This window comes from Humulus lupulus, chromosome 7 (genome assembly GCF_963169125.1).
Source record: "Humulus lupulus chromosome 7, drHumLupu1.1, whole genome shotgun sequence".
Lineage (NCBI taxonomy): Eukaryota > Viridiplantae > Streptophyta > Magnoliopsida > Rosales > Cannabaceae > Humulus > Humulus lupulus.
In genome coordinates this window covers 74,972,484-74,983,711 of record NC_084799.1, presented here as the reverse complement: position 1 = coordinate 74,983,711, position 11,228 = coordinate 74,972,484, and the positions used below count along the sequence as shown (strand labels likewise).

At 31.8% G+C, this 11,228-nt stretch overlaps 2 protein-coding genes and 1 long non-coding RNA gene across 3 annotated transcripts; 2 read left to right on the top strand and 1 right to left on the bottom strand.

The window, feature by feature from the left end:
• Positions 1 to 1,828: 1,828 nt before the first annotated feature.
• LOC133788302 (uncharacterized) lies at positions 1,829 to 3,356 on the top strand. Its single transcript, XR_009873181.1, has 3 exons — positions 1,829 to 2,132; positions 2,777 to 2,851; positions 3,190 to 3,356. It is a non-coding gene; the product is annotated as an uncharacterized LOC133788302 (long non-coding RNA).
• A 1,309-nt stretch (positions 3,357 to 4,665) lies between these two features.
• Positions 4,666 to 5,937, top strand: LOC133791855 (anaphase-promoting complex subunit 11; the record flags this gene model as incomplete). Its single annotated transcript, XM_062229764.1, has 3 exons — positions 4,666 to 4,706; positions 4,971 to 5,089; positions 5,585 to 5,937. Coding segments are annotated over 3 exons (276 nt in total), but the record flags the coding sequence as incomplete, so codon positions are not given.
• Positions 5,938 to 7,246: 1,309 nt separating this feature from the next.
• On the bottom strand, positions 7,247 to 8,723 carry LOC133788301 (hydrophobic protein RCI2B-like). The gene is made up of 3 exons (XM_062225731.1): positions 8,403 to 8,723; positions 8,125 to 8,218; positions 7,247 to 7,597 (listed from the first exon to the last, which is right to left on the bottom strand). The coding sequence occupies exons 1-2, from the start codon at positions 8,490 to 8,492 to the stop codon at positions 8,135 to 8,137; spliced, it is 174 nt and encodes a 57-aa protein (XP_062081715.1). The 5' UTR covers positions 8,493 to 8,723; the 3' UTR covers positions 7,247 to 7,597; positions 8,125 to 8,134.
• Positions 8,724 to 11,228: the final 2,505 nt, after the last annotated feature.

Genomic DNA, 11,228 nt, shown 5'->3' with positions numbered 1-11,228 from the left:
ATAAAACAAAACTCAAATACATTACAAGAAAAATAGTTGTGTAACTTTCATATAAAAGGGCAAAATATTCAAATAGTTTTTAAAACGAAAACCAAACCATCTTTTATTCATGTAAATTACTCCGCAGGAAAACAATATAGATAGTCTAAATCAATCCAAACAAAGCTCCTTTTTTAGATTCAATCTCTTGTTGTCTTCAACCCACAAACAACATAATGCAAGAATATAAAAAGGTTTATACTTTTTTGGACCTTGTGTTTTTTTCTATTACTTGTTTGGACCCTGTGTTTTGATAAATTACTTTTTGGACCCTATGTTTTGTAAAATAGTTAAAATAGAACCCTAGACTCAATTTTGATGAAGAAAAAATTGAATATAACAACACAGTTTTTAAGCAGAATGATTTTATTTTTGTTTTGAATTGTTAGTTTGGTAAATTATTTATGATTTTAGTTGAAAAAATATTGACCAAAATCGGGTTTAGGGTTCTATTTTAACCATTTTACAAAACATAGGGTCCAAAAAGTAATTTGTCAAAATATAGGGTCCAAACAGGTAATGAGAAAAAACACAGGGTCCAAAAAGGTATAAACCCAATATAAAATGTTAAAAAATTCAACATATTCTGATGATTCTAATATTTCAAATTATTCTCTAATTTATCGTTATAGGGTTGCTGGAGCCCATAATAGATGGGGTGGTCGCGGTGGTGGTGGAGAGAAACCGTGTAAGAACATGATATTTTTCTAGGTTTTCTTAAAAGAAAAAAAAAGTTATATATATACATTAGGTGTAAAGAACGTACGATGCACGTTTGTTTAGTTTTATTTAGAAAATTTATTAATTATTTTGATTAAATTTTTATGATTGTCGTATAAATTTTTAATTAATAATTAATATTATTAAAAAATGACATATACATATTATAAGAAAAATTAAACTAAAACATTGTTTATAATTTTTAAAATAATAATAATATGATAAACTTTTAGATCATAAACTACTCTATTTAAGGTACAAAACATTCATGATATTATGATATTGGAGAAGAAACTTGTTTATTTTTAATAGAAGAGAAATGAAATGTTATTTTAATGTTTTAATTAGTTACATAATCATACTATGTGTACACACGACACTTATATATAATATATTTATAATGTTTGTTGTTATTTAATATAAATATATATATTTATATAAGTTAAATTGAGTAATAAAAATGACATGTTTTATTTTTAAATATAAATAATAAATTTTTTAATAAAAATTAAGATTATATATTATATATTATAATAATATTTTAAAATATTTAAATTTATATTAATATAATTATTAAATATTTAGTCTTATATTATATATTATTATAATAATAATATTTTATAACATTTAAACATATATTAATATAATTATTAAATATCATATTTTGTATTGAATATTATTATAATAATGATATTTTATAATATTTGAATTTATATTAATATAATTAATAAATATTTTTTTTAATTAATTTTAAAAGTATATTTCGTTAATTATTTAAAATATTCCTTAAACAAAAAAAACTGTTAAATATATATATCTGATTTTTTTTACATTTAATAATTTTTTTTCACCATGTTTTATACAACTCCAAGGGAAATTTATACATCCTAACACCTTTAATGATAAAATATACTTTTAAGTTAAAAAAATATTAGAAAAGTATGCTAAAAAGAATCCCATTCTCCATGAATTAGCCCTGGTACACATTAAAATACTAAACCTAACCTCAAGTTAATATTTCTCAAGAAAATGACATTCTATGACAAAAATACCCTCATTACTCAAAAAACTCTACTTTCTTCCCCAAGCCATTCCAGATACCCTGCTCGGTGCCCCCTTCCAGTCCCCAAGTGCTCCGTCGCCATTCCGAAGCTAGCCCCATCCAAACTAGCCTAGCATTTCCGAAGGGTCCTAACTAGCCCCGTCCGAACTCGCCTAGCCTTTCCGCCACACTGTCCATCTTCTTCAAAATTTTCAGTTCTTCCTCAGACAAAGGAAGCTGCCTGCCACCAGTCACGGATCGCCCCGACGTCGCTGCCAACCCCGTCGTTTCAAGTCAGCCCCTGCCCGCTTACAAAATAAGAACAGAAAAGGTAGTGTTTGAATAATGTTCAGCGGCAGTTTTATGTAAATTTGAATCTTAAATAAGAACAAGTTGTAACTCTTTTGGACTAAAAATACTTGATAAACCATTGAAACAACAACTTTGATTTATTGTTCTTTGCTATTACTGGGTATATATTTTTTTATATATATTCTTGATGATATTAAAGAATGCAAACCACATATGTTTATGAAAATGCCTCAATGAACTAACTTTATTAAATTAGATTGAGATTTTCTATTGTGTTGCTGCTTATGGTTTTGATATTTGAAATGAATACTTACATTGCATTGATTAATTGTACTACTTCATTATCTTTTTTTTTTTTTTTGTTAAAAAAAAACGTGGTGTAGAGTGTACAAGACTGCATTTCAGTTTATTTATACTTACACTCATAGAGTCATAATATTTATAATATAGCAGTTGTAGCCGACAACAATCACAATTCACAAGTGAATGCATTTTCAGTTCTTTCTATATGCATATTTTTTTCATCTCATGGGAAAACAAAGAAATCTTTATGTTTAAGACATTATTATTTACGTACATGAAAATTTTGCATCATGTTAGTTTCTAGTGTTTTTCATCTTTTCTATGGTTAAACTGATTCAGTACTGAAATCTTTCTTAATAGGATAATAGCAGGAGAGTGGCATCAACATTGTTTCCTTCTTTGAGTTCCCTTTTGCAGAGGAAAAAAAAGATCACGGTACCTAACTCATATCTTTAAAATTTTATCCGAGCAATTCTCTATTGTTGTTTTATGTTATCATTTTTATGATAATTTAGTTAAATCCAGACAAGAAATATAGGAAATGGATACAAAACAATTATGATCCAAGAAAACTGAGAAGAAACTGAACAATTATGGGTGTATATTGGACTGTATATATATATATATATTATATTTGATTTTGGTAATGTATTTAAGGTGTTTGATTATATGTTTTAAAGAAAAAAATGATTGTATTGTAATTCTTTCTTTTTCTTTTTTCTTTTTTTAACTAAATGGGGTCTCATGAGGATTCTTCGCCCTGCCCCCGACAGAGAATATGGATGGGAGTGGGGGAGCTTTCCCTGCAAATTTCCCATACCCGTTGACAACTCTAGTTGCATAGGCTGATTGCTCATTCTCAAAATCTCTATAAATTTGAGGACAGCTTCAAATCATCCAAAAACCCTTTAAAAGTGTTGTGTTCCTTCTCCTTTTCCTTTTTCAGCCCTTTCATGCTGTGGCTGTTGCCATCATTCACTGCTTTCAACTACTGTTGTTGCTTGTTCTTCCTACACATCCAGGTTTACTTTCGTTTCTTTACATATTTTTTTTAGTTATTAAAATTTGCTGCTGTTTCGCAAAGCATATTGAAACTATTTGGTTTTTTCCGAGTTATTTTTAAGGGCTCTGGTTTACTGCATTGTTTGATTTTCATACTCATCAGCTGTAAAGCATGGTTTCTTTTTGTGATCTGATGATTTGCCAATGTTTAAATATAGCTTGTATGCTGCTGGTCAAGTATGTATAGTTAAAGTTGTAATCCACTCTCCTGAATCCATAACAGTTTTTTTTTTGGTTTTGAAGAATTAGGTAGGGCGTTAGACAATCATAGTCAATTATCCATTTTGACTTGCAATTGTCAAATTCCAAGAATCAAACGTTTTTTTAGTCAATTTAATTTCTCATGTTCCCCAAATTTTAATCATGGCTTTCATTTTTGTAACAAAGAAGTTAAGGCCTTATTTACATTACTTTTGTTCTTAGTATTTAAATGTGAAAACGAATGATGAAGATGTTCTCAAAATGTTTGAGAACATTTTACTCATTCAATTCTATTTAAGAACACAAAATAAAATGATGTCAAGCAAGCCGAAAAAAAATGTATTTTTTAATTATGTATGTGTATATATATAAGAACATTTTTTAATTGACCTCTTGTGTTGCAGTGCAGAAGAACAGGATGAAGGTCAATGTCTTGCGTATCCTTATTGATATAATTTATTTGACTTGTTTGAACATACAAAATTTATATTATGCAATATTTCAATGTATCTTAGTGCTCCTTATCTCTACATATTTCTCTCCCATTAAATTAGATTTTATGATGTCAAATTCATGTAAATTTGCTTACAGTGGGGATACTCATAACTGATAGTCCTGAAGAATTTTAGAAGATCATTATGAATATATCTGGCTTGAAGACTTTATATTATTTATTAATTCTGGTAAAACTAATATTTTGGAAAGCCTTTTTATCTTGTAAAGAAAATTATGAGAGAGAAAATCCAATTTTCCCTTTACTTAAGGCAATGGCCCTACAATGGTTTTCATGGTTTTATTTTTCATTAATAACCAGTCTATATATTTTGCTTTCAGTTACTATCTCATTAGTATGTATTTTAGTTAAACAGTGGAAAGCCCTTTTGCTCTAGTTGGAAGTTGCCTGATTGGTAATATTAACATCAGAAGTTTTGTTGCAAATTCATTCTTAGTTACCACTCACTATATATGAACAGTTTTTCCCTTGACTCACTGCTTGTTTGAAATATCTGCTGCGGTATCAAACAGAGTAAGTCTTGCTATTTCATTTATTTATAGTGTGGATTATAAATATTTATGTGAAACACATGCTAGAGTTCTCTATTTGAACAAACTATAATTGATTTCATGAACTGGATATGTTGATCTCTCAATCTACACAATTTGCTTATTTCATTTAACATTTCAATTCATGGGTTGTTCTTACAGTTGAATTAAAGTAGTGTCCTGTTTCTGATTTATATTGTGTCTCATTTTATTGGAGATAATTTATGTTCGCCGTTTTTAATCATAGGTGGCATGCTGTTGCTTCATGGACTTGGGATGCACAGGATGAAACATGTGGAATTTGCAGGATGGCATTTGATGGCTGTTGTCCTGACTGTAAACTCCCTGGAGATGATTGCCCCTTAAGTAAGTTTCTACTTGCTACCATTATCCACTAGCTTCCATTTTCTTTCGGTACTCATATTGTCAAATTGTCTTTCTTCATCATATTAAAGATTTCAATAACTAGATGTGCCTTAATGTATATCTTAGTTATTTGATGCACATTGTCTATCTTATTAAGAAATTGATACTTGGAAAAAACTGATCGATAAATAGATGGGATTGTCGTACCGGTTGTAAATTTGTAATTAATCTTTTACCTTTTAGACCTCTAAGATTAGTGATATATACGAGTAGACTGGTAAATAGATGAGAGTAATGCTCGATTACCTCATTCTTTATTTTTATATGGTTATCAGGTAAAACAATCATTTTCTATCTTTTGTGGTTAATTCTCACTTGGCCACTTGATGCTGAAACTTAATCGTTCGCCTTTGAATTTCGTAGCATGAATACTTATCTTATTTACATGCCTATAAGCTTAAATATTTTCTGACCAGTAATTGATTGGTCATGCAGTTTGGGGTGCATGTAACCATGCGTTCCATCTTCATTGTATCTTAAAATGGGTGAATTCGCAGACCTCTCAGGCCCATTGCCCCATGTGCCGTAGGGAATGGCAATTCAAAGGATGAGAGTTGATTTATAACTCAAGCAAATAAGTTCTCTAGCTTCATCCTCATCTTTTTGTATCTTTGTGAAATGCTATCATTGATCTTTTTCTGTTACATGTGTCACTTTTCACCTGCTCCAGTTGTCTCCCAATCTCTTTTTATTTTCTACTTGTATTAAATTAAAAACCAAATGGATAAGGTTGAATTATGCAAGTTCGCGTCGGCTTTGAATTTTCTAATCCAAGTAAAACTTGTCAATATGGTTTTGGTTACTTTTCCTTTACATGGGATTCGCTCCAAGATGTTGAAACTGGTATAGGGACAGGTCAGAGGGCAACGCCATTTGTCTCTGGCTTTCTTATTACTACGGGCCCGGCCCCAAACGCAATTTCCCAGGTAAGTTTTTTTTAGAGATTGAAGGGTCAACAAAGTTTTAGAGTCTATCAATTTTGTATGTGGCAACAAAGCTTTCGAGTATATCTTAATTTTGTATACAGCAACACGGCATGGACAGTTGGCCATAGAACCCTCCCTGAAGACAAAAAAAAGCTTTTAAAATACTGATATTGTTTATTTTATAGTTTAACTGTTGTTTGAAGAGGAGGCAAAGTAACCTTTAAGATTGGTGCTTTTCACAAGTTTTGGACGGTTATAGCTTCCTAGGTTGTTGTTCTTCTTGTGCGCGAAGTATTTTGGCATTGAGAAAGGCTTCTGTGGCCAATTGTAGCTCGAAATGTAGGCATACAATATGTATAATTAAAAAAAAACTATCTTGATATGATCGCAAGTAAAAACAAGAAAGGAAACGAAAACACAAATTTGGTATACCACGTCATAGTTTACTAATTGGTTGTGGCAGAGGCGTGTTGCACTTGCATTCTCCGAGTTAGGGAGTTCGGTTCTAAAGTGTAAAAAAAGTTTTCACGAAAAATTTGTGAATTATTTCCTAACTGCAAAAAAGTTTTCCAAGTGAAATTTGGGGGGAAGAGAAAGTGTAACCATCTATATTCTAGTTGTCTTTCTTTTGGGCTAAATAACTGAGTTTTTTTTTGGACAAGAGAACGTTCCAAATTAGCGAAAGCACCAAACCAACTCATATAGAAAGTTGTTGGACCATGTCCGTGAGGTGTACAATTACTTTCCATTGTCGTTTTTCATGATCAATACTCAAAATCAAATCAATCAATCAATCGCATTCAAAAGGCTCGATGTACAAATATGTTGGTATTAGATATTAGGTCTCTTTACTGTTTATACTCATGACAAGACAATATTTCTTTTCTGGATGAGGATTACAAAACTTTCTCTACAATTCAACAATCAACAATATAATGTAAAGTACATTGACTCCACATGAATCACACTCTTATATAGTAATTTAAGTAACGTTTATGCTTTTATTAATTATTGAACTACCCTTTTGTCTCTTTGATTATATTATATTGATGCCGTATCCGAATAATGAGATTGTTCCATAATATAACTAGAATAAAGATATCATCAAAAGAAAGGGTAGTTCAATTATTTCTTTTGCTTAACAAGAACGCAACTAAATAACATTGAATAATTACGAAAAACGATGATATATTTCCTCCAAAGACAAATTAATATGGATAACAAAACAATTACATTTTAATATTAAATAAAAATCCTAATTTGACAATGACCATAGACCCCATTATCAAAAGCCCTTGTGGTAGAGCCAACAACCAAACCTTACAGCAAATAAACATAGAGAAGAAAAAAAATGAATAAAAATAAACTGAAGAAGCACAATATCTGATACTGACACATTCACTCTAGATGAAGAATCAATTGTTCATTACTTTACAAGTACTGTCCATCCAACGGTTTAAAATAAACCCATAAACAATAACGACCAGACAAACATGGTCTTCAAAGTAGTCGATGAAACTCTCTGAAAAGAAAAATATCACCAAAAAATTAGCACACTAGAAATCTCATTAATTTAAGTAATGTTAAAATAAAATATTACATGTTTTTGATGCTGGATAAGATCATAAGTTCTTTACCTAGGCACATGTCCTAATTTCATTAGGAATTCTAACAAAATTAAAATAATTCTTTTAAATAAGAATAAAGTAAATATTTGAGGGTGAATTAAAATTACAAATGTTTATCAACTAGAAATTTGCAATAAGAATATTTTTTTATTTATATATATATATATATATATTCTCACTTCTTTTAAAGACTGTTAGATAAGAATCTACATCAGGCAATGAGTTCAAAGAATTTGGTTACAAGTCATTTTCAGTCATCATTTTAATTTTTTTTTAAAAGTCATCATTTTAATTTTGAATAATAACAAAAAATTTCTTAAAGGAAAAGGCTGTTCTGTTAAAAAAAATAAATAAAAAATAGAAAACCCTACCACATAACATATGCAAGTTAAAGGAAATAAAGAGAATAAGTTATACTTACAAAATGAGTTTCACTTGGTGATTGCATAAATGGCATAGATAATCCCAGGAAGATATCCAAACAAAGTCAGCACCAAACAGATCCAGAATTCGACCTGAATATTTATACATACCAGATCATCAACACAAAGATATATACAATTTTTCAGCACTACAATAACCTTTCTTTAATTAATTATAAAAATTAATTAACTTGTAATTATATATTTATACATATATGAAAAAGTAAATAAAGATCAGAGGTAGCTAGAGAGATTAAGAGAGAACGGTCATGCGTACCTGGCATCCAAACTTAAGGAAGACACCAAGAGGTGGCAAGATGATGGCCAAAAGGATGTCTATGCAGGTAAGTGTGCCCTCGCTCGGCATTTTCTGTCACTTTCTTGGGATTATTCTCGAGAAAATTATACGCAGAAACTGTAGGAATAGATTAGAGCCTAATAATAATAACTCACTCTCTCAGTAGTCAATATAAAACTATAAACTGCTTTGGTTAGTATTGGTAGTTTATAGACCTGAGCGTGGTCATTATATAGAGGTAATGAGGTGATACGTGGTGGTGTCTTATTGGTTGTATTTGAAGAATCATATACGCGGTTCCTTAGCCTGTAAAGTTTAGAAAATCTTTCCTTCAAAAAAATAAATAAATAATAGAAATCTTACTTTTGGGGTGTTCTTTGGAATCATACAGCTAATTCTAATAAATGTGCCACGTTACACCACACTTACATAATTATTATAGCATATACTACTACTACTACTACTATAGTCTGTATAACATATCCATGTGCTGCTCCATTTTTATTTATTTATTTTCTTACTTTTGATTGGAGCACGTGCTCCATACATACCATATTTCTAGGTTGTCGTTTATTATATAGGGAAATTTCACTTTTTATCTCTAATAATACCTAATATTACCAAAAAATCCCAACATTAATAATATTTTCAAATTAATGCTAAACTTTCCTCCCATACCCAAAATACCCCTCCCATTATATCAAAAATTCACAAAACCTTCTCTTCCACTCTCCTCCCTCTCTCTCTCTAATTCTCACGAAATCTCCATAAAACCTACAATTTTGTATAATTTTCTTGTCAAAATCATTGTTAGTTATCTCCATTGTTTCTGTGAATTCGTTAATATCAAAGGCAACATCTATTTTGAGAGTTTTTGGAGGAGAAAAACCATGGGTAATGAGATTTTACATTTTGTGTTGGGTATTATTTGTTTACATTTTTTTTGGCTATTTTGAACAGATCTGAGCCTATATTGGTGTATTTTTCGGGATTTTTTTAGAGATTCCGCGATCTGTGTTTTTCTGGGTTTTCTGCAATTTTTTTGCTCGATAGAAGCTCGATAACGGTTCGATAACGGTTCGATGGTATGTAGAAGAAGGTCTTTGTAAGAGCTCGATGTTAGCTCGATAATAGCTCGATAATAGCTCGATAGGTTCGGTTTAGTGCTCGATGGAAACTCGATAAGGGTTCGATAAGGGGTCGAATGGATCTATAATATGTGAGCTCGATAGTAGCTCGATATGAGCTCGATAGGGTTCGATTGAGGGTTTGGTTGTGTTTTATGGTCGGTTTTGAGAAATGATAGCTCGATGCTAACTCGATAATAGCTCGATATGGGTTCGATGGAGGGTTGGTTAGGTATATGTTCTGTTTTGAAAAATGGTAGCTCGATGATAACTCGATAATAGCTCGATAGGGGTTCGATGGAGGGTTTGGTTAGGTTTATGTTCTGTTTTGAGAAATGGTAGCTCGATTCCAACTCGATAATAGCTCGATAAAGCTCGATAATGTTATTTTTTATTGCATTTCAGGAAAAATGACAGTTTTCCTGACAATGTTAATGTTTTTTTTTCCAACACAGGCTCTATTGTCTACGTTTTTGTATCCTACAATGGTGTTTGGGAATTACAAGGGAATAAGTGGATTTTCAAGGACCCTCAATGCACGGTGATACCGATGGAGGATACTGTAACGTACTTGCAACTTCTTGACATATTGCACAAGGAACTTAAAGTTGATAAACAGATGTATGAGTTGAAATTGGAGGTTCCTTACACTTGTGGCGACCAACCGTTTACACCCGTTCATGTTGAAAGTGATCTTGGTGTCCGTGCATTCATAGGAGTAACATCTAAAGAAAGGTTGGCCTTGTGTGTCACTCCTGTTAAAAAGATTGTCATTGCAGACCCATATTCCACTCCCGGACCTGAGGGAGCAGCCAGTACTTTAGGATTTCCTATTGGTGACCTGAGGGACAACCAGTATGAGTACAACCCCTATGTGAATGACGATCCGGTAGCCGAACACAATGAGGAATTAGGAGACAATTCGGTGGATGATGATCTATTAGCTGAACATTTGCAAGTAGAAGAAGCACAAGAACAACCAATACGTCATATTGCACGGACGAACCCACCAAGTCAAGGACGTCGAACACCTGGCACCAGCTCTAGTCGTCATGGTGGAACAGAATATAACTATACAGGGAACATTTCAATATGTTCAACAGAAGATCACAGAAAATGGAGTGCTCCCATGTTTACAAAAGAAGATATCATAGCTTGTAGTCGTTCTGAATCACCCTCATCCGGTATAGCGTTGGGGGAATTACATCTTGGGAAGACATTTGAGAACAAGATGGAATTGAAAACCAAAGCGGCTCTCTTTGCAATGAAGAATAATTTTGAGTTTATGGTTAAGAAGTCTGGTACTGATGTGTTGTATATCACCTGCAAGGATCCTGATTGTGGTTGGAGAATAAGAGGGAAAAAAGTAGCGCGATCAGAGATGTTTGAGATCACTGTTTATAATAGTGTACATACTTGCTCACTAGAATTGCGACAAAAAGACCACCGTCAAGCAGCACCTTCTGTCATTGGGCACCTTATCAAGAACAAATATGCTACTGATGGCACTAGCTATCCACCAAACAGCATAAAGGAGGATATGAAGAATAATTTTGGGATCGATATGAGTTATATTAAGGCTTGGAGATGCAGAGAGAAGGCACTCGGTTATGTTAGGGGGACACCTGAAGAATCGTACTCCAAGTTACCTTCTTACCTGTACATGCTGCAGCAAAAG